We start from the raw sequence: 23,988 nt of genomic DNA on the forward strand, positions 1-23,988 counted from the left end.
TTGATTTATATTTTATTCTATATCCTTTTTGTAGTAACATTTGGTAAATATTTGTTTATACTGGGTGTTAGGCATTTTGCTAAATGTGGGAGTAGAGAAAAGAGGGTGTGCCTTGGTTTCTGTGTTCTAGAAGGTTACTATATAATCTGTGAAGAGACATAACAATCAGTTCAGTTCAGTCGCTCAGTCGTGTCCAACTCTCCGCGACCCCATGAATCACAGCACGCCAGGCCTCCCTGTCCATCACCAACTCCCGGAGCTCACTCAAACTCATGTCCACAGAGTCGGTGATGCCATCTAGCCATCTCATTCTCTGTCGTCCCCTTCTCCTCCCGCCCCCAACCTTTCCCAGCATCAGAGTCTTTTCCAGTGAGTCAACTCGACATAACAATAGTTGCTGTTTATTGGGTACTACTGTGTGCTAGGCATGTGGCTTACACATTTACTATACCATTTACAATTTACATATGCACATTTACAATTCTGCAAGGAAGGTATTTTTTCCCACTTTACAGATGAAAAAAACAGATCCAGAGAGCTTATAAATGTGCCAAATGTCACACAGCTAATAAGCAAAGAGTCGAGTTGATAAATATAAATCAGGGTAGTATTAACACTTATCAGGTTTCGAAAGTGAAAGTGGCTTAGTTGTGTCCAACTCATTGCAACCCCATGGACTATATAGTCCATGGAATTCTCCAGGCCAGAATACTGGAGTCGGTAGGCTTTCCCTTCTCCAGGGGATCTTCCCAACCCAGGGATTGAACCCAGGTCTCCTGCATTGCAGGTGGCTTCTCTACCAGCTGAGCCACAAGGTAAGCCCCATCAGGTTTCTAGGAAATATGTAAAACTTGAGAGAGGGAAGAAAGAGTTTTTATAGAAAAATCCCACTCCAGTGTTCTTGCCTGGAGAATCCCAGGGATGGGGGAGCCTGGTGGGCTTCCGTCTGTGGGGTCCACAGAGTCAGACACGACTGAAGTGACTTAGCAGCAGCAGCAGCAGCATGTGTATTGTCATTATAAAAATCAAAGTAGAAGAAAGATTTTGCTTATTCTATTCTACAATTTTGTATAAGTCAGTTAACAGAAGTCTAACTAGCTGTAGGAATGAAGAAACTCCAGAGCTCAGTGATATGATACAATGAAAGTTTATTTCTTGCTAATAATCTTGATACAAGTCTATAGACCCATCTTCTGATCAGGAATCCAGGTTCTCTCCGTCTTGTGACATTACTGTCTCTGTGTGTGACTTCAGAGTCAGCCTCGCTGGGGAAGAGAGACCATGGAGACGGCACACTGACTTGTAAATACTTTGATCTGAAAGTGGTGCTATTCCCCCTGTTCACATTTCATTGGCTAGAACTAGTCACATGGTATCAACTAATTACAAGAGGGCTGAGAAGTCAATTTCCCATTTAGTCCTCCAATTTGCTCAGGAATGAGACCATTGGGTTAGCCAAAAAGTTTATTCAAGTTTTTCTATAATATCTGAAAATATAAAACATGAAAATATATATTTCATATAATATATTAAATATTTCATGTAATATATCAATAATAATAATTGATTATTATATCAATGTATATAATAATTGATATATATGTTCAGATTTCCCCATAATATCTGGAAATATATAAATATGGAAATATAATTTATATTATATGCATGTATATAAATATAATATCTTATGGAAAAACCTAATGAACTTTTTGGCCAACCCAATATTTATAGGGAAGATGAACTATCTCTACCGTGTATTTCATTATTTAGCTCCTGGTATGTTAATTGTCAAATTAATGTAGTTTGCAGAGAATCCTATAATGAAATAAAAGAATTATTATTTGTCATACCCAACAGACTTAGATGGTTATGTCCACTGATGTCCTATTCGTCTGTAGACTGATACGGAAAGTTACCCTGGATCTAAACATTGTCCAATGTGATTAATTTTTAAATGGTAGTTCATTTCCTCCCCTAACGTAAAGAATAAATCCTTGAAAATGATGATTCACTTACTAAAATGGATCATGGCTTTGCTTTTGATTAGTGCAACCAATTTTATTATTTTTTATTTCAAATACTTGAAATAGTGCATGTAGTACCACTAAAACTTCTATTATTTATTATTTTGTACTTGAACCAAGAAAAAATTTGGAAAATCCTTAGAATACAAATTTTGTACTTTGGGAAGACAGGTCTCTGTATGTGCTGTACTGTGCTAAGTCGCTTCAGTTGTGTCCGACTCTTTGCAACCCCATGGACTGTAACCCGCCTGGCTCCTCTGTCCATGTGATTCTCTAGGTGCGAATACTGAAACTGGTGGCCATGCCCTCCTCTGGGGTATCTTCCCAACCCAGGGCTTGAATCTGTGTCTCTTACATCTCCTGCATTAGCAGGTGGGTTGTTTACTACTAGTGCCACCTGGGAAGTCCTTAGTTTTATCTATTTGTAGTCAAAGTTGATGAGAATTGGATGTCCCATTATTCAGGCTCCTAGGAGCCCTCTCTCGGAGAAGGCAATGGCAAGACACTCCAGTACTCTTGCCTAGAAAATCCCATGGATGGAGGAGCCTGGTAGGCTGCAGTCCGTGGGGTCGCTGAGGGTCGGACACGACTGAGCGACTTCACTTTCACTTTTCACTTTCACACATTGGAGAAGGAAATGGCAACCCACTCCAGTGTTCTTGCCTGGAGAATCCCAGGGACAGCGGGGCCTGGTGGGCTTCCGTCTATGGGGTGACACAGAGTCGGACACGACTGAAGTGACTTAGCAGCAGCAGCAGCAGCAGCAGAAGCCCTCTATCCAACTCTTGCAAAGAATGGATCTGGAAATCCCCTTTCTGTTAAAGCTGTTACTTGGCAGCACCATTTGATACTTTGATACTCTTGCCTCCTGAAGAAGTTCTTGGCTTTATGTCCACAGCTCAGTTACCATCTATGCCCTAAATACTTTGCACATTTTTTTCTCTAGCCCAGTTCTCTCTGCACCCTATAGCTTTATGCCCAACTGCTTGACTTTGAAAAGTAAAAGTGAAAGTTGCTCAGTCGTGTCCAACTCTTTGTGACCCTATGGACTATATCCTACCAGGTTCCTCTGTCCATGGACTTCTCCAGGCCAGAATACTGGAGTGGGTAGCCATTTCCTTCTTCAGGGGATCTTCCCAGCCTAGGGATCAAACCCAGGTTTCCCGCATTGCAAGCAGATTCTTTACCATCTGAGCCACCAGGGAAGCCCCTGTTTGACTTTCCACCTCTACAAAACCTGGTTTACAAATTGTTTTCCACTCTAGTGGAGTGACACCACCATCTTTCTGGTTTCTGAAGAAACTAGGATTTTTTTCCTGCATACTTTGCTCTCTTATCATCCTGGTCTAAGTAATTATCAGTTCTATCAACTTCTGTTTCTTTTTTTTTTAATATTTATTTTAATATACTATTTGGCTAGGCCAGATGTTAGTTGAACTTGGACCCTGTTTAGTTGCATCTAGCAGGATCTTTCAGGTGCAGCATCTGAACTCTTAGTTGTAGCACGTGGGATCTAGTTCCCTGACCAAGGATTGAACTCACGCCCTCTGCATTGGGAGCACATAGTCTTAGCTGCTGACCCACCAGGAAAAGGGCCCAACTTCACTTTCTTACATCTCTCTGAGATCCTTCCTTTGTCTCCATTCTGCTTCCCCCTTACTGCCTCAAGCTATCGTTATCTCTGGTCTGTAAAACAGTCCACTTTTGTACACTGTGCCTGGGATGGTCTTTTCAAAATTATAATCTGATCATGACACCCTCTTATTGAAATCCCGTTGTTTCTAGGGTCAAGATCTGAATCTGTAGCTGGTTTTCATGTCCTTGTACGTTCTGTTTCTCCTCTGCCTCTCCCACCTCATCTTGCACACCTTTCCCCTGCTGCCCTCTGCTCTGAGCTTCATTCAGTTCTGTGAACCTACTATGCTCCTCCTGCCTCAAGACCCCTGTGAATGCTGCTCCGTGTTTCATATCTGTGCTGTGCAGTAGGTACTGTAGTCAACAACCACGTGTGGCTATTAAAATTGGATAAAATGTAAAATTTAATTCCTCAGTCCCATTATCTCCATTCTAAGTGCTCAGTAGACACATGTGGCTAGTGGCTAGTATTAGACAGTGAAGATACAGAACATTTCCATCTTTGCATAAAGTTCTGTTGCACAATGTTATTCTAGAATATTCTTTACTATCTTCCACACCCTTCCTCCTGTGTGACTTTCTTAGGGAAGACCTCCTTGTCCTCTCCTTTCAGTTTCTAGTAAAATCAGTTTTCTTTGAATCTAAGTCCACCAGCCAAAGACTACCACGAATATATTTGTCGTCAAAGTTGCATTTATTTAGTCTTCTTCTGCAGGGGATCCTGGACAGCTCATAAGAGAGAGTTGGGAGGAGTTCTTGACAGTGTTTGGGCTTGTGCTGGATGAATCTAAGAAGGGATCATGGAAGTGACAACCAGTTCTGGATCGTGTATATCGAGAGGTTGGGGGGCGGTCTAGAAACTGGGTGTCTCGGCTGTCGTTGTTCAGAAGAGGCGATGAACAAAGCGAGTCTGAGAGTATCTTTGCTAGGAAAGCATCAGGCCCACAGGAGGAGGGAGCGTTGCTCACTTGTGTAGCTGTGTTGCTGTCTTCTGGGCTTCTGCTGGGAGCACTGCTTATCTTCTGTTGGTCTTCTCTGTTGTGCCACTGGAAACAGTACATCCTGTTAGAACCATCTAGGCTGATTGTCAGTGGGACTGATTTTTACTTTCTCAGTCATGATGTACTGTCCTAGAACTCTGTGGCTGTTCCTCAGAGTGTTTGCACATGGTTTATAATTTTTTTAATGATTATTTGGCTAATATTTTTCATCTACTAGACCAGAAGCTTCATGAGAGCAGGGCCTGCATCTTTCCTTTTTCACCGTGGTACCCATAGCACCTAGCATGGTGTCTGATACAAAGTAGATGCTCAGAAAGTATTTACTGAAAGAGTGGATGAATGACTCCATTAATAAGACCTAAAAATTGGTGACTGATTAAAGACATGGAATTGTATAGCTATATCTGATGTACATATAAAGATGTAAGGGTCCACTGCATCCTGGAGATGGTGGTTGGAAAATAAACCACCATCCTAGAGATAGTGGTTAGAGATGGTGGCTGGAAAATAGCTGGGAGTAACCCTTTCTTGGGGATGACAGAGGATGAGATGGATGGATGGAATCTCCGACTCAATGGACATGAGTTGGAGCAAACTCCTGGGGATACGGAAGAATAGAGAAGCCTGGTGTGCTGAGATCATGGGGTCGCAAAGTGTTGGACACAACTTAGCAACTGAACAGCACCACCAAACACTTTCCTGAGAAGGAAATCTTTGAATTACTTGTCAAAGAATGGATATTTATGGTGAAATAAGAAGCAAGAAGGTTGTTTCTTAGAGAGACTATAAAAAAGGCCACAGTGGAAGGTCCTCATGTATGTGATCCACCAAGTGCTTTTTCACCAATGTTCTGTTTTATTCACTTTAGGATCAAGAGTTAGCACTTTTATGCATCTGCTTGAAAAGGTTCTAAAATGTAGTAAAATGCATCCTGCTGCTGCTGCTGCTAAGTTGCTTCAGTCGTGTCCGACTCTGTGCGACCCCATAGACGGCAGCCCACCAGGTTCCCCCCATCCCTGGGATTCTCCAGGCAAGAATATTGGAGTGGGTTGCCATTTCCTTCTCCAATGCATGAAAGTGAAAAGTGAAAGTGAAGTCGCTCAGTCGTGTCACTTGCACTAAATACACAACAACTGGATGTCTGTGAACCCAAACCTCCTCATGTGTAATATTATGACTTAGAGCTTCCTCTCCAAACCCACTCTTAACAATGTTGCGATAATGAAGATCTTAGAGAAGGGCACCACATATGATCAAGTGGTCACTATAGGACAGAATTTAATACACGTAGACAGAGCTCACCACATTCCAGGAACTGTCCTTAGTAGTTCACCGCTAATAATGCCGTTCATTCTTCTCATCACTACAACTGTGCATTTTACAGCTGAAGAAAATATGGCACTTGCCCCAGTCTATACAGGCAGCAGGCCACAGAACTAGAACCTGACTCTAGGCAGTTTTGCTCTGAAACTATGCTCCTAACACTCTCAGTAGGGCTTAGGATATGCTGTGTGGCCTCCCTGTATTCAGGGTTCCATTAACTCAGTATTCGTGACTTTTGGAATAGTGCTGGAGATAAGAAAATAGAAGAGATGTTTAAACGTTTGAGGAAACAGTTTCCGGTACCTGAAAGCACCTTAGGAGCACCTGTGAATATGTGAAGAAAAGCACAAATACATTTTATGTTGAATATAATTCTCAATGTGCAGGTACTATGCCAGTTATGTATACAAATGGTAACTATTTCCACTGTAGTTGAAAACACAATACCAAAAAAATGTGTAATTTTCCTTTCTAAAATAAGGATAAGACAGTTTGGATACCTTTGCCACTTTGGTGGTGGCGGCGAACATAATGACGTACCTGTTTGTTTTAATTTTGATGACTTTTTTATATTTTGCAGAAATTTCGGAGTGCTTCGGTTGGGGCTGAGGAGTACATGTACGATCAGACATCAAGGTAGGTTTCCAGGAGATGCCCCTAGACACTGATGCACCGATAACTGTTTAACTGTATCTTTAAGTTGTCCTGCACCTTTAAAATAAAGTCTTCTCTGCATAATGACTTCTAAATTATTATTTCCAGTCTTGATCAGCTTTCTGAGCCCCATACTCTTTCTTTGTCCTTTTGTTGGCTAGATATCCCTTCTTAGGTGTTCCTCTGAACATCAGACGCTTGGGCCTCCAAAACAACATGCACACAATGGAACTCTCTTTTTTCCTCCCCTTTTCCCCTTCCTTCTTGACTTCTTTCACATCTGTTCTTCCACTTTTATTCCCTCTTTTTAAAAATTAATTAATTCTGTTTTTTTGGTTGTGCTGGGTCTTCGTTGCTACGTGCAGTCTTTCTCTAGTTTTGGCCAGCAGGGGCTACTTACTCTCTAGTTGCGGTGCATGGGCTTCTCATTGTGGTGGCTTCTCTTGTTATGGAACACAGGCTCTTGGTACACGGGTTTCAGTAGTTGCAGGGCACAGGCTTACTTGCCCTATGGCATGTGGGATCTTCCTGGACCAGGGATAGAGCCCATGTCTTCTGCACTGGCAGGCAGATTCTTAACCTCTGGACCACCAGGGAAGTCCGGCTTTCATTTTTTATTATGTGTAATGATAACATCCTCCTAGCCACACATTCTAGAGGTGCCTGAAGACAGGACAGAAGGGTGTGAATGAATGAATCTCTCCCATTTGCAAATCTTACCAGTGATTTCACCATTTCAGATAGAATAAAACACGAATTCTTTATGAAGGTTGTTAGAGCCCTCCATGCATTGTGAACCTCCTCTCCCACTGTGTTTCTTGCCCCTTTACTTTTACATGTATGACCCTCTTTTCTTCTGTTTTCTCTTAAAGTCCTTCTGCTCCTTCAGGGTCTTGTTCCAACCTCAGGCTCCCCAGTCATCCTCTCTAGATTGTTCCAGACAGAATTTGGCTGTGCCGTGGTGGCGAAGGGTAGGGAAAAGGCAGAGAAGAAAGTTTCGAATCAACTTCTAAAATTTGGAAATGCATGGGTAATTTACATGCTATCCGTCCAGATAGATAACCATGCAACCAGCTATTGGGCCACTAAAGAGAGCATTGGCCTACCATTTTCGTGTCCTGTTTTCACTTTCTGCTGCTGTCATTGTCCCCTGGAGTGAGCAATTTCTCAGCCTCTTCTCAGCTGTGAAATGAGGAAGGTGGTTCTTATCTTATGCTGTGGATCAGCCTGGGGGACGTGAATCCCCTGAAATTATATTACAAATCATTTGTGTTCATATGTGCTTTTATCTGGGGAGAAAGTTCACAGCTTTCTTCATGTTTTTCAAGCAGTCTGCGCCCTAGACAAGTTGCAAGCTCTGATCTAGGTGATTCCTAATATCCTGTCCAGGTCTCAAATTTTCTGATTCAGTGGTTATCTCGAAATTGCTTTTTCCAGGCAAAATGACAGTGGAATCGATTCTATCTTGAATGATTTATTTCCCACCTTATTCTAAGACGCATATTCTGGAATTCACTTTGTTTATCAGCTTTAACCTAAGATTTTTTTATCATATAAGAGAAGTATTATTTTGCTCTTCAGATTTCTTTCTCATTATATAAGCTAAAAAGATATGAAACACTGCTAAAATATTCAACATAGAAAACTAGAGTCCCCCGTAATCTTATCAGTAGATCATTTTAAGAAGCAAACTTTGAATCTTTTTGTACCCAGTCTTTCACAGACTGTGAAATTTAAAAGGCTGAAAAAATAGACACAGTGAAGTGTTCCTGATGATCCAGAAAACAGACAAACCATTTGCAATCAGATCATCACTGTGCCATCCTGCAGGGTAGCAGAAATAAATATTCTGAATGAGCATCTTAAATAAAAAAGATGGTGGTGCATGTTCGTTGCTCATTTTAAACAATGGCTATGATTTTCAAAGTTGGGAAAATCAGTGTTTTCATTTTACAAATTAAATTATATTTATCAAATACTAGAGAAATTATTAAGAGCAGGGATCTGCAAACTTTTTTTTTCTGTAGTAGGCTAGATATTAAGTATTTTAGTTTCAGCAAATTACAGTCTCTGTCGCAACTACTCAGCCCAGCTGTGGCAGTGCAAAAGTGGCCATAAGAAGATAAAAACAGATGAGTGCAGCTGTGGGCCAGTAAAACTTTATTTACAAAAACAACCAGCCAACTGACTCTGGCCCAGGGACCACTGTTTGCAAGCTCCTGCTTTAGAGCAGTAACCCTGTCATGAGTTCTTCTGCAGGCTTAGAAAACAAGACCCCAAATCAAAAGATAGTCCTTGTTATGAAACTAGATTCCCTAGAGATATCAATAATGAGTGTTGAGTTCTAGATTTTTATATTCTGAGGTGTTTTAAAGTGGGATGTAGCTATGTGCAACACCTCAGTTCGGCAAAAGAAGGTTAAGTATATGGATCAATTGAACAAAGGCACTCACACCTATGGCTTATTGCTAGCATGAAAGAAGCAAGTCCTATCTAAGTTCAGGCATTGCAAAGTGCCAGCTAAAACCTAACAGAGGCTCCCCTGGCCCTGCCTGGCTCTGTGGGATGGGCATGCCGTGGACTTTCTCCCTTTCTTAACCATCTGGTTTATGGGCCAGTAATAGAAATGTTATGTGCACTGTACTAGCAGTGACCTTTGGTATGGTCTCATCTCTTTTGCCATATGCTGTGTTTTGTCTGTGAAATGGAGTAAACGTTAGTTAATGTTCATACAAAATGTTATTGATGTGAAATTGATCCCAAAGGCAGAAATGTCTGAGTGAATCTGACCACTATTTGCTTTCTATTCACAGTGGCACGTTTCAGTACACCCTGGAAGCCACCAAATCTCTCCGTCAGAAGCAAGGGGAAGGCCCGATGACCTACCTCAACAAGGGACAGTTCTATGCCATCACGCTTAGTGAGACGGGGGACAACAAATGCTTCCGACACCCCATCAGCAAAGTCAGGGTAAGAGCTTCATTTCTCAAATAAAGCATGGAGGGATCAGATGAAAGCATTGTTACTTACCAGCCTTGTGGAAGGGCATGGAAAAAAATTCCAAAGTAAATAATTCTAGAACAAATGTCAGAATTGGGGCACAAGAACTTATTGGCTTGCAGTTTATCATTTTAATCAGTAACCAATAAACCCCAGGGAACAGACTTGGTGGGAACATACTTTCTGACTGTATCCAAGGAATTTTCCCAGCTTCATTCATTGCCTATGTGGTATCTAGTTATTATCATCGTTTTCAATCAAATGATGTTCATTTTTCCAGTAAGTAGCTGTAAGTCAGAGCATATCTGTGGGGGGGAAAGAGCTGGGCTTTCTTCTGTAAAGGAGGGTGTAATTCATACGTGTCCCTGGACCCTTTGCAGCTCTGCTTAAAAGCCTTCTGTAGCCCAGTGCTTACTAAGGAGTCAAGGGGTTCAGTTCAGTTGCTCAGTTGTGTCCGACTCTTTGTAACTCCACTGACTACAACACACTAGGCTTTCCTGTTCATCACCAACTCCTGAAACCTGCTCAAACTCATGTCCATCCAGTCGGTGATACCACCCAACCATCTCATCCTCCGTTGTCCCCTTTTCCTCCTGCCCTCAATCTTTCCCAGCATCAGGGTCTTTTCAAATGAATCAGCTCTTCACATCAAGTGGCCAAATTTTGGAGCTTCAGCTTCAGCATCAGTTCTTCCAATGAATATTCAGGACTGATTTCCTCTAGTACTGACTGGTTGGATCTCCTTGCAGTCTAAGGGACTCTCATGAGTCTTCTCCAACACCATTGTTCAAAAGCATCAATTCTTCAGTGCTCAGCTTTCTTTACAGTCCTACTCTCACATCCATACATGACTACTGGAAAAACCATAGCTTTGACTAGATGGACCTTTGTTGACAAAGTAATGTCTCTGCTTTTTAATATGCTACCTAGGTTTGTTATAGCTTTTCTTCCAAGGAGTAAGCATCTTCTAATTTCATGGCTACAGTCACCATCTACAGTGATTTTTGGAGCCCCAAAATAAAGTCTGTCACTGTTTCCATTGTTTCCCCATCTATTTGCCAAGAAGTGATGGGACTGGATGCCATGATCTTAGTTTTCTGAATGTTGAGCTTTAAGCCAACTTTTTCACTCTTCTCTTTCATCAAGTCCACCATAGTTTGGTCTCAGGTCAAATAACAGGGAGGGAACACAGCCCCGCCCATCAACAGAAAATTGGGTTAAAGATTTACTGAGCATGGCCCCACCCATCACAAGACCCAGTTTCCCCCACAGTCATTCTCTCCAGTCAGGAAGCTTCCATAAGCCTCTTATCCTTATCCCTCAGAGGGCGACAGAATGAAAACCACAATCACAGAAAACTAATCAAACTGATCATATGGACCGTAGCCTTGTCTAACTCAATGAAACTATGAGTCATGCCATGTAGGGCCACCCAACATGGGTCATGGTGGAGAGTTCTGACAAAACATGGTCCACTAGAGAAGGGAATGGCAAACCACTTCAGTATTCTTGCCTTGAGAACCCCATGAACGGTATGAAAAGTCAAGGGGTGGGCATGATATGATCCCTACATGGAGTGACTTGAAAGAATTTTCACATCCATGAGGGTTAGTTCTATTTGTGGGAAATGAAACTGTCTTGGAAGTCTGCCAGCTTCTGGCATTCTCAACTCTGCCAAGAAGGGCGGGAACTGGTAATGCTTCTCTACTGAAAAGGAAAATTACATATACAAGAGCTCTGAAAAGAGGTTGAAGGACTTTCCTGCCCTGTTGTAAAATGATTTATGCTGCTGTGTGTGTGCCTCCTTATTTTATCATAACTGCCTCCTCCTAAGTTGTTTCTTCAGTACACTGAGAAAGGAACGCCGCGCTCTGCGGGGCCCAGTTCACCCCATCTCAAATTCCCACACAAAGGGTAACATGTGAGGTCACAGAGAAAAGCATATCCGGGCATCTGCTGGCTGACTTGCCCGTTACTAGCTTTAGGTAAAATCATTACAGTGGCGTGCTCTTGAATCAACCAGGTTTTATGACATTGTTTCCATGAGAAAGACAAGGAAGAACTGCTCCACCTTTTTCCAACAGGCCTTCCTCCCTTCAAGACTGTCCCGGTTTCAGATTGGAGCTTCAGGAGGCAGGGCGGTTGAGAGTGAAGGGAAGGGTGGGGAGGGAGGCTCTGGGACTAATGTCCTACCTGAGGCTGAGCTCCGGGGCAGGTGCAAAGGTACTCAGTGTGCTGTGTGCCCTCCAGGGGGCTTAGTATGTCCCAAGCCTGTGGTCCGGCCTGCAGTGGAGGGATGCCAACAGTCAGAGCCACAATAGAACAGCTAGTATTTATTGTGTGTGTACATTGAACACTGTACGTCGGTAACTCTCTGAAACTAGCAACAACCTGATACCATAGGCATTACTTCTATAATGTTCCAGATGAGGAAACTTGGCCTTTCAGAAGTCATTGACTGGCCAAGTTCACACAGCTCAAATGTGAGGGAGCCAGGTTCTATCCCAGACAGTCAGACTTCTAACCTACTCTCTGAACACCCAAGTGTACAGTACTGAGCAGCACGGAGGCTTGAGAGGCATAGGCTCCACCTCTGGAAATTGACCCTAGTGCCCCCTATGCCTTCATATAGGAATGCCTGGTGAGAAGACACCAGATACCTCTTCTTTTTCAAAAAAGGTCTTGCCAACTACAAGGTAGTGTATAACTCATATACACCTTGGTAGTAACACCATTATCATCACCCTGAAAAGATGATGTTAGTAATCTAAGGCCATGGCAGCAGTTTGGAGTACAGCGACTTTTCCAAGAATTTTCTTTCATTGAAATCATGAAAATAATGTCGTTTATTTTATCTCCTTTTGTTCCATTTTGCCTAAAGCAAAGAGCCTTCCTTCTCTTACGGTCTTCAGTCTAACAGCCTTGGAGAGCAGGATGCCCCTTCTCGGAGTGGGTCTTTCTTACCCCTCGGTTCTGGGAGAGCAAGCCGCCTGGAGGAACAAGGGATGCACTCAGAATCTCTGAGCACTGATTTCTGAGAACAGTGCTACATCCCAAGTCAGAACATGTAGCCTTGGTGATAGCAGTTTCAAACTGCCTTTTTCTTTATCACTGAAAAAATACGTTTCCATACCAAGAATAGGCTATTACTTAGGCTGATTTAGTCATTGACTAGAAAAAGAGTCACCCGAAATGTTCTTTTTATTTTGGAACAGACAGAAATAAACAGCAGGAGGCTGTGCAGTGAATGTTTACATAGAAACAGAAAGACCTGAGGAAGGGGAAGGCGGAGGATGGAGGGAGGCTGAGCCCCGGGTTCCGCCAGCACAGTCGGCGGGTCCCTTCGGGTCCCTTTCTCAGCAGCTCTCCTGCATGCCTTTGTGAGTCTTGCTGCTTGTGGAGTCGAATAATATGCATGCGTTATTTCTAAACCAGCTTTTCTAACAAACCTTTGCTTTTTTTGTGTGACAAATGTTTATATACCACTGGGAATAAGCCAGATCTTGACTTGACACTACGGCCACTATCATGCATTTGGTATCTCTTATTTGTCGGGCACTAGGGACAGTTGACTCACTGGAAAACACTGATGCTGGGAAGGATTAGGGGCGGGAGGAGAAGGGGACGACAGAGAATGAGATGGCTGGATGGCATCACCGACTCGATGGACATGAGTTTGAGTGAACTCCAGGAGTTGGTGATGCACAGGGAGGCCTGGCGTGCTGTGATTCTTGGGGTCGCAGAGAGTCGGACACGACTGAGCGACTGAACTGAACTGAACTGAGGGACACGGTGGTGAGTGACATGATATTCCCGCCCTTATTAACATAAGACACTGCCGTGGACTGAGTAACTGGAAGTAATTAGACAGACGTGTCAAACGCCGCAGGGGACAAGGCGTTAAGGAATGAGAGTCGATGAACTCTTCTCTTGAAACAGCAGAAAAATGTCTGAGAGGTATTTTGGATATGGAATGAGATGGGGAGTATATTCCTGGATCCAGCATTCCTCGTTCTGTAATTAAAGGGTTGTAAGTTGGTTTTTTTCTTTTTTTTTTTTTTGTTTTTGGTTTGTTTGGTGATTTTGGGTACCTTCTGCATCTAGTAAATGACAATGAATTAACATATATTTAGTTTAGCAAGACAGTTTGTAACTTAGAAGTGGAAGTCATTTGGGATTCTTATTTCTACAGATATAATTAATTTCATGGGCTCATTTAAAAGTATCTCCACATATTTAAGGAAATCATATGGTTGACTTTGTATCTTTTGGTCTGTGATAGATCTGTATTTTATATCATTGTTCATCAATGTGAGCTCATCTTTTAGTATTTCTCTCAGTACCATCACTGATCCAGTCAGAGGCACTTAATTAGGCCCGAAACACATATTTGCTCTCCTACAAAAGCACCGAATTCTGTGTTTAAGGATATGACATTTCAAAAATGGCCTTGTGTTCAATGCATGAAAAAAAATCTTTTTTGGTATTCCCACTCACCTCACAAAATAATACATTTGCTGGGAAACTGGTTAGTCCAGTCGTGTGTTAGTCACGGCAAAGATGAGGTGGCAATCTTTTTTACTCTCTGCTGTTTTCATTTCCCATTCATTTCCTAAAAAGCAGGCCTATTTTGAAACAAAATAAACCCTACAGCTGAGCGTATCTAAAGCAAGAAAAGCAAATTTACAGAAACTCGGGCAACACTCCTCTGGTAGGGTCTCCAGACCTGGAGACTGAGGCGCAGGAGGGGCTGGGTGTGAAGTGAGCTGTGTGGTTCTCCCTGCCCTGCAGAGCGTGGTGATGGTGGTCTTCAGCGAGGACAAAAACCGGGATGAGCAGCTGAAGTACTGGAAGTACTGGCACTCGCGGCAGCACACCGCCAAGCAGAGGGTCCTCGACATCGGTGAGTGGACCTTGACCTTGACCTTGACCTTCTTGCATGGTGTTTGGTAAACCTCCCTGTTGCCTGATGCAAAGAAGAGCCCAGAAATCACAGCTGAGACCTTCATCACTCCCATGATGTGCGTGGCACTAGTCTGTGCACCTTTCCAATATTTCAGTACATTTAGTACCAATTAGGCTGAGAAGTCAAGATCGGGCTAAGCTGAGAGCAAAACGCTTTGTGTCCCAAGAAGTCAACTGTGTCTCATATGATAATAGATTTAGATTTACCATGGCCCTGCCAGTTTCTGAAACATATTTCCATGCCCTCTTGTGTTGGAGCCTAATAACTGGCAGGCAGGCCAGAAGAACTCGTCTTTCTTCCTGTAACACAAGTAACCTGGGCTCATTTGGGTCTAAGGTGCTCGTGAAGGTCACGGGACTAGATAGAGCATTCTAGTTCTCTAGTTTTCCATCTTGTGTTCCTTCCATCCAAACACACGTCTAGTGCAAAGAGTACTAGGTGATCAGACTAACGCAGAGTTCGAGACAGCATTCTTGGCAGTAGAGAAGGAGTGATCTGCCCAGTGCATTTCCTGGAGTCTGTATATTCCTAAACATCATGCTTGTTCTTTAGAGATTCGGAGTCCCCTGGGTAGGACTTAAGAGTCCAGTCAAGAGAACAGAGCCCATACCAAGTGGTTCCATGGAGCGGATTCATTGCCAAGGTTGGGAGGGTGGAAAGCCCCACGAGGCCATGAGAGAGGAGCCACAGCAGGAACTTGCTGCTATTTGCTGGAGGACCGGAGGATCAAAGGGAGAAAGGGCGGGAGTTGTGAGAGTCGTGAGGCAGGGACAGGATCTGCCAGAGCCAAAGCTGGGACCACAGAGGGGGCAGCTGTCTTAGAGCAGTGAGAACACGGACCCCAGAGGGAGCAGCTATCTTAGAACCACAATAACTACAGAGAATCTCCCAGAAACACCCCTCAGTGTAGAGCAGGGAGGAGACAGGACACCCTGCCCCCCAGCCTCCCCTAGCGCTTTCCATTGGTCCCATTAGCCTGATGAGGAGGGCACACCTCCCTGGCACATGCACTTTGCAGGAATCAACCTCTAGACACAGAACAAAGCGGGGGGTGTCAGGGATTGATCTTAAAGTGTCTAGAAATGACTTAAGACCATAGTAATTATATGTGTTTCTAAATAATTTTAACAGTTCATCTACATCCTGCTTCCATAAGAAATCATTTCTCATTTATAGGCTTTATTTTCACATTTCCCAGACCTCGAGGCACAATTCTAGTGAGGGCAGGCCAAGTTCAATGAGGAAGGTTTCCACTGTGTTGGACACCAGAGTTTATAATGAACCACTGCTGCTGCTGCTGCTGCTAAGTCACTTCAGTCATGTCCGACTCTGTGTGACCCCATAGACGGAAGCCCACCAGGCTCCCCCTTTCCTGGGATTCTCCAGGCAAGAACACTGGAGTGGGTTGCCATTTCCTTCTCCAAATGAACCACTAGAAGGATGTTTACTTTGATTTCTTTCACATTGTAACAAAGGATTTTTTTAGACCTTTTATCTCATATTTGCTGGGACCGTTTGACCAATGGTAGAGGAACTAAGGTAGGGTTGGAGACTCGCTGTAGAACATATGGAAACTAATTTGCTGGTTTTTCTTGCAAAATGGCTACACTACTCCTTATCTCTACCACAGATACACACACACTCACACACATCTCCTTTCAACTAGTCAAATGAATTTATTTAATAAACAAGGAAACCAAGGCTTACTGACCCACCTTTCCTTTCCTCCGATAATTAGTGCAAGAATTAGTGCAAGTGCTGCGATAAAAGCAGTCTTCCTCACCCAGGTCACACCCTGAACCCCCAAGATCGACCAACTGGGAAGAGGGGTTTGGGAATACTTGCTGTAACCTGCTTTGGAGGCAGTCTGCCCAGAGCAGAGGAACAATTTTATTTTATTTGAAAAGTTAGCCTTATAATTATTGCCCAAGAAAGGAGCAATTAAATAGAAATGTGGCCTAGGTCCAAATGAGGCAAATAATAAACACGTTTTACTGGCATACCTGTGGGTTCAACTTTGATGTTGTTACGGGGTTTACTTGTCTTAGCCCAGAATGATCTCTCAGGTCTCATAGGATTTCAGATCTTATCTCTCTTCTTTATCACCTCCTGGCTGCTTTTTCTCTCTCATGTAGCCCTTTGCACGTGTGTGTGCACACAAACTCATACACATTTATCATTGAGATTTGTGACTTTGACTCAGTAGCTTCATGGGTCCCTGGGCTATTTGCTGACTCTGAGATTAAGGCATTGAATCAGCGTCTTAGGTTCAAATGAAAAATCAATTTTCTGACCACGGTCTCTACCCTTCACCTCAACCTGACAGGATGAGGAAGGATGGAAGCAAGTCCTCTAATTCATTCTTGTACCAGATTTTAAAAAATTAAGCAACTCGTCCCTCTGTCAGTGGGCGGTCGACACCATTTCCGATAGAAAGGGTGGGGGTGAGGTTGCTGGGGCAATTCCACCCGTGTGCTGTGTGCCCTCCCCAGGGGTAACTCTGCAGGGCTGTGTTGGGAATGTCTGTGAGGCGGCACCTGGGCTCAACCAGGGGCTTACCAATGCCTGCTGAGGGGAAGGGAGACCCAAGAGTACGCTTATACTGCTATACCTTTGTCAGTCTGGAGGGAGAACCTTCGAGTGTCTGGCCTGCAAGAGAAAAGGAAAAATCCAGAAGTATTTAATGTGTTATTTTTCTTTACCTTTATGAACTGGAGATTAAAGCTGGGTCTCCCAAGTTGCAGTTCCCCAAGCCTCTCAGCCACTGTGGTCAGCAAGTCCAACTGAAGCCTGTAGGTGGTGACTTTGAAGCTGGCATTAGAGACTGAGATGAGGCCCTTTTTTGCTAAAACGAGTGTTTGTAACGTGGGTCCTTGGGGTCTGTGGGTGGGCTTTGGGGATCCTCCACTCCGCAAATTATGTGCAATGCCACTCTGCGTTTGGGTGCGCAGGCCCTTCCACCTTCCTTCCAGGGGCGCCCAGGGCAGCCGGCGCCCCCTCCATCACTGTCTCCCTGCTCCCCTTCCAAGCAGCACCCAGGGGAGTGCTCACCTCTCTGTGCCTCTCCTTCTTCAACGTCCCCTCAGAACTCATGTGCTCAGTCGACTCTTGCGACGCCATGGACTGTAGCCCCCCAGGCTCCTCTGTCTGTGGGATTTCCCAGGCAAGCATACTGGAGTGGGTTGCCATTTCCTTCTCTGGGGAACTCAGCACTCGTGCTCGAGGATCATCCTGTCCCCTCTGGGCCCTGATATAATCATGCCTGGAGAACGTTCTCCATCTTTCCCTACATCAACCTGTCTCCTTGGGACTAGACTGTTGGTTGTTCTCTGCGGCCCCTCCTCATCTCCCGCGGACTCCTGACCCACTGAGTAACCCGTGTGTGCTGGCTGCCTGAGGGGAGAGGACCTCAGTGTCCCTCTTGGAGCCCCGTCTGCGGATCCATGGAAAGTGGAGGGTCAGGGAAGACAGCTGCTCCTCAGAGCGTGGGGCCCCTCAGCTGCCAGCTTCCTGAGTGCTGAGCCGAGTTCCTGGTGAGGCCCCTCCTGCCTCACGCCAGTCACATCCTCCCTGGGCAGATACTCACATGTTGCCTGACTTGTTCCCTCACTTTTTGGAGGCCTTTGCTTGTCGTCTCCATGTCGGAGAGACCTTCCCTCTCACCTCACCCGGACATCACGCCTTCGTCACTCTCAAGGTCCCTTAACTCTACTCCACTGCAGAGCCCTGTCGCCACCAAACATGTTATGAATACATGTTTCTATTTTTTCTTGTGTCCCCCCTCATGCTACATGAAGCCCCCTAAGAGCAGACACTTGTCTGTTTTCTTTTCTGCTCCAGGCCCAATGCCTCTCACAGAGCCTGAGTCAGCGTGAGCATTTGATAAATATTTCCCGAAGGAATGAATGAACGTGGGAAAGAATGAATGAACGCATGTAAGGGTGAAACTCTTACTGCAGTGATAGGAAGCTGACTTTCAAAGGAGCGAACTGCGTCTTAGTAACAGCTCTCACGTGTCTGTTGCCTTTTGTGTACCAGGCTCTTTCTATACATCAGACATAAGCATTTTGTCCTTCATCCTGAAAACAACTTATTTTATTGCTGAAAGCTGAGAGGGTGAGGTGCGAAGAATGTTACCCAGGATCAAGCCCCTGGTAAGTGGTGAAGATGGAAATTCAGGATTGCTAGAGTGTGCGCCCTTTGTTTTTTTAATTATTGTGTGTCTTCACTCCACTGTCTCTCCTCTTTGTACCCGGACCTCTAGATAGTTCTTGGCCCCCCACCAGCCCCTAATCACATGCAGAGTAACTGCAAGCTTTCATGAATTGACCTTGCATTGAGGTCCCGCTTCTCCCCTCTGCACCTTCCTTTCCAGACGTGGAGAACGTTTTGCACTCTGGGTGGTAGGACTCGGCTGCTGCTAGTTCTGACATTTCTAAAGCCAGTTCAGATGTGTGGTTCTTGTACATTAGGCCATAAACTATGTTGGTGGGGAAGGAAACATTAGCAATTAGCTCTTGCTGGATATAAGTAAAACAAACAAACCCCAGCCCAAGTGCACTCTGCTGCTCTGCAAAGCACGTAAGTAGAGTTCTCCAAGTTTCACAGGCTCTTTCTTGTGAGCTCGTCGGATAACAAGTTACTCCAGGTCGTCAATATGTTCACATTCTGCAACCCAAAGAGTGTTCCTGCACTGACTGTACCTACTGTATGGAATCACCACTTCGATGGTGTCTGTCCTTTGCTCGTCTCTGAGTGTGAAAGTCCCTTTCTCAAAGGACATGGAGTCAGTGTTGATCCCATCTTAGTTACCACCAGCTTGCCGAAAGGCAGAGTGATTCCACATTCACTCAGCAAACCGACCCTTCATTAGGAACTGGTGATTCAGAGATAAAAAAAAATAAGGCAGAGCCCCATCCTCAGACTACTCCAGACTGGAGGCAAGAAGATGACTGGCTGAGGTTATCACATCGTGAGAGGCAGATGGGAGGAACACTTGCCGGAGATGTTTCTAAGTCCCCTCTGAAAAGATAACCAGAACATGTGAGGTCAAAAAGGTGAGGGAGGGTGCTGTGAGCCAAGAAAACAGCCCATGCAGAGGTATAGGAATCAAGACGGTAAAAGCAAATTGAGATCGGCACGTGATTTTATAAAATCTGATAAAACTGTTGGCAAAGTTGGGAGGGGTGGAAGCTCGTGCATGCTGGTGGGAGTATCATTGGTTCACTTTACACAGTGGGTGGGGAGATGAGTAAACTGGGAGTAAACTGGGCTGAGAAAATGAGCTAGAAGGCTGTGGGAGTTGTGGAGAGGCTTGCTTTTTTAAGGGGAATTTTAGAGTGACCTGGTGGCTCAGACAGTGAAGAATCTGCCTGCGATGCAGCAGACCTGGGTTCGATGCCTGGGTCGGGAAGATCCCGTGGAGAAGGGAATGGCTACCCACTCCAGTATCCAGTATCCTTACCCACTCCAGAGAATCCCATGGACAGAGGAGCCTGGTGGGCTGCAGTCCATGGGGTCACTGAGTTGGACATGACTGAGTGATTAACACTTTCTTAGAGTGACAGGGGTTGGAAGTATAGATGGGATTTGCTGGTCTCAAGCTGGAAAAGGAGACCCATGTAAAGCTGTTTCCATGAGGTACAGGCTGAAGCTCTGGGTCTCCTGTGGAGGCTGAATGAGCCCAGCAGGGTGTTTTGGGGTCCAAAGCCCAGAAGGTCCCTGGTATGAAGGGGCTGTTGACTCCGACCACACGTATCCTGGTGGTCAACTCAGAGCTGCAGGCAAAACGCTGGGGAAATGCTCTCAGACCGTTGGGTGGGTCTTTTCAGAGGAGCATCACCACACCAGATCCTGCGGGGAACTGAGCTCAGTTTCTCGTCTTCTGCCGCTTTGTCACTAGCTTGGCTCCCCAGAACCTTGTCTTGCAGTTTCTTTGGGGAGATATTGAAATGTGTGCACTTACACTTTTTTATATTGAGGTGTAACATGCATGTTTTGTTTTTCATTAATCCATGTTTTTCTCTTTTTGAACAGAGTGGGCTTTAGAGATGCAGGAATATATAAGTGAGGGCCCGTAAAAGATGTCACACATCCAGGGGAGTGTTCCATTCACCCATCGGTCCTCCCAGAACTCTGACGAGGTGGAGACTGGGCAGAAATACAGGCAAATGGAATATTGTGATGAGGCGACATTTCTCTTTATTGAGTTGCAGGGTTTGATTTGGGAGACTTTGCTCAACCGCTGAGGAGGACTTTTTAGCAGGACAGTGGTATCTGTATTTCAGAGAGGTGGTTCTGGGCCAGGGTCCAGGTGGATGAAGTGAGGGAGAGACTGGTTATAGCTAGGGAGAGACACGGAGGGGTAAGCTATAAAGGAGAGAAGCAAAGTTAACTCAGGAATGAGAGATGAATTCTAGAACTGGTAGACTCTCAGAACTGACTGGCTATAGGGATAAAGGAGAAGAAAAAGATCACAGAAAGAAAGTGCAGCTTTGCCAGTGAGGTAGGGGTTGGGAGGAGCAGCAAGCATGATGCCCCAGGTGCCAGGGGAGTGGGGGCTGACTGATGCTGAGTCCAGCCAGGGGCACAGTGACTTGGAGGCACCGTCTACACATCAAACACGCTGGGAGTTCCCGGGACTCATTTGCACAGTGGAGAGGTCCAGTTTTGCCCCATGTAAGCCATTTAAAAATATTTGAAAGGAACTACCAATCATAAAATGATCCAGACTGTGTACCAAGTCTACTCAAAGTATGAATAATTACAGAACCACTTTCTTGGGAAGGAATGCTTTTCTGTTTCCTTTTGAGCAAGGAAGGAAAATTATAAGACGTTCAACAACTAACATTGATTTATAGAATGAAAAATCAGAAGCTACAGCAGATACATTGAGACTCATTCAAATATAGCTTCTCTCTACTGAACAGAATTAAGAATTACTTGCTTGCTTTACAATGCAGCTTTTTCAAAATAATGAGCATCACAGTTCCTGCACTTTCCGAAAGGGTGGTATAGATGGTGACATAATGAGACTAATTCCTCAAGCACATCTGAATGAGCAAAATTACTTGACAGTCACATCCAGTGTAATCGGTATTGACATCATTTTGCAGTTAATTGTGAAACCAACCATTTGCTCTTTATTCAATCTGTCTTTGATTTTGGTTCCCAGAAAGTAATGTTTCCCTGTAGTAGTCTGCATTATATTGTTAATATTAATCCCATTGTTTTCCGTGGTAATTGACAGGCAGTTATAATCTGTCTTTGGTTATTAGCATGTGATTATAGGATTTTCATCTGTGCCCTAATACAAATGTATTTCTTTATTTTAAAATTGTGCTGTTGATAGCAGTCTTATATTAAGATAAAGTTTTTCATGAATCCTTAAGTTCTGATGAAATCAAAACATTTTTTCAAGCTTAGTTCTAGATGGTTTTCTCTGAGGGTCAAAGAGAAGCCTTTCAGGAGATTCTCGACTGCAGAATTCCGTTGACCACCGTGACTTACTCAGCTTGGCTCATCTGTCCGGGGCCGGGAGATCTCTTCTGTGTGGAGTCGTACTCCAGTTTCAAATAAGAATTGCGAGTAAAATGAAGTGACACCTTTATGTTTTCCTTTGAGCTTTCTAGAGGAGCCTGGCTTTGGATGTGCCTTACAAGTGTGCTTTCTTGCAGTTTTTATAGTCAAATGCTGGCTTGGACTACTCAAAGCTGTGCAAAAAAGTGGGGTGGTGGTGGTGTAGAGATTGGTGAGCTGGGGAAGGCACCTGCTGGCTTTCAAGAGGTCAGGTAGCCAAGTAGTCAGCGTGAATCTGTGGCCCAAATGGACCTAGATTCAGACGTGAGTCAGATGTGGGGTAGAAAGTGACTCCTCTTTTAAGAAACATGGATGGAATGAAAGAGGAAGACCTAGCAAAAGTTTGGAAGGAAATCTGCCAGGCCCAGAGCCTGGGTATGTGGCCATTTGGTGAACTCTGGCCCGTCCTGGCCCCTTCCCTGGGGGGAAGCATGGGGGAACCCCAGATCACCATAGGGCGCCCTGCAGTTTGCCTTTCTCTTCCCCGGGGTTGCCCACTCTGCCGCTGAGTTTTGTTCATTGGTGAGCCCTCCTCCCTCAGCACTGAACAAACCTGCTCTCTCCCTGCAGTTGGGAACGTGTGGGACTGCCCTCCTTTAAAAATAACTCAAGGAAATGGAATTTTGATTTTTTATATTTCCTAGACTCTTTCCACACATCTGAATAGATGTGAAAAGTAAATTTGAATCCAAACCAAACCCCTTGAGAGCCCTCAGCTTAAAAAATAAATAAATAACCCAACCCAGGGCTGGTTGGTGAGAGTCAGGGCAGTGAGTGGGTCAGAGCTGAGATAGTGCTTCCTGCACGGGTGGGGACAGGGAGGAGGGGAGGCGGTGTGGCCCCGGCTCTGCCCCGCCTGCTGTTTGATCATCAGCTCTGGCTGTTGCTACAGTCACAGGCAGTGAGAGGCACCCTCTGATTTACAGAGAAGCGCTGTAGCCACAGCTACTGGACAACTGTTTTCATCATCAACTTTGGTTAGAAAACATGGCCGTGATAAAAATTGTAGGCTGTTAATGCTCTGCCTTTAAAAGATGATACACTGCAAATATTCTTTAAACTTTAATCTTAGTTCAGGCAGAACATACTCATTTTCAATAAAAACTGAACCACCGTGAGGTTTTCTTTATTGCATGCGTGTCTCCATATGAGTGTTAGGAGCTGATTCTATTAGGGACAGCACCTCTGGGGAGAATTATTTCCTCCTTGGGGTGTGTGCCTAGGGTGACGGAGGGTTCCCCCAGCCTTCCCCCAAGACAGGGCCAGAGTTCACCAACTGTACACGCATCCAGGCAGATTTCCTTCCAAACTATTGCTGGGCCATCCTCTTTCCTTACAATCCGTGTTTCTTGAAAGAGGCGTCACTTCCGACCTGACATCTTACTCATGTCTGAATCCAGCATAATCTGCCTTTTATTAAAATTTCTTTTTTTTTTAATTGGAGTATTGTTGCTTTACAGTATTGTGTTATATATATATGCCACATCTGCTTTATCCACTCCTCCACTGATGGACATTTAAGTTGCTTCCATGCCCTGGCTATTGTAAATAGCGCTGCAATGAACTTTGGGGTGTGTGTATCTTTTTTAACACTCAAATTTCTTAAAGCCATATCTATAGGTCTGTTTCACCCCTAGTTTGCCTAGTTGCTTCCAACCTCTCCTTCATTTCTCCTCTAGGGCTCTCCTTGCTTAGAACGGCCCTTCCTCCCTCCTTTACCTGGCAGTCATCTCACTCCTAAGACCTTGTTCCACGACCCCCTTAGGTGAGATCGTCCTAATCTTTCAGACATCAGCTGCTTCCTCCA

General features: G+C 44.4%; 1 protein-coding gene across 5 annotated transcripts in view; it reads left to right on the forward strand.

The window, feature by feature from the left end:
* The window catches only part of GRHL2 (grainyhead like transcription factor 2), a 175,193-nt gene that overhangs the window by 64,826 nt on the left and 86,379 nt on the right, over positions 1-23,988 (forward strand). For all 5 annotated transcript variants that reach the window (XM_055432073.2, XM_055432071.2, XM_055432072.2 and 2 more), the window contains exons 5-7: positions 6,564-6,619; positions 9,451-9,607; positions 14,429-14,540. In XM_055432073.2, the coding sequence (XP_055288048.1) occupies positions 6,564-6,619; positions 9,451-9,607; positions 14,429-14,540 (325 nt within the window). The remainder of the gene's footprint in view (positions 1-6,563; positions 6,620-9,450; positions 9,608-14,428; positions 14,541-23,988) is intronic.

Source organism: Moschus berezovskii, chromosome 16 (genome assembly GCF_049115385.1).
Source record: "Moschus berezovskii isolate FMDL1 chromosome 16, NW_MosBer_1.0, whole genome shotgun sequence".
NCBI lineage: Eukaryota > Metazoa > Chordata > Mammalia > Artiodactyla > Moschidae > Moschus > Moschus berezovskii.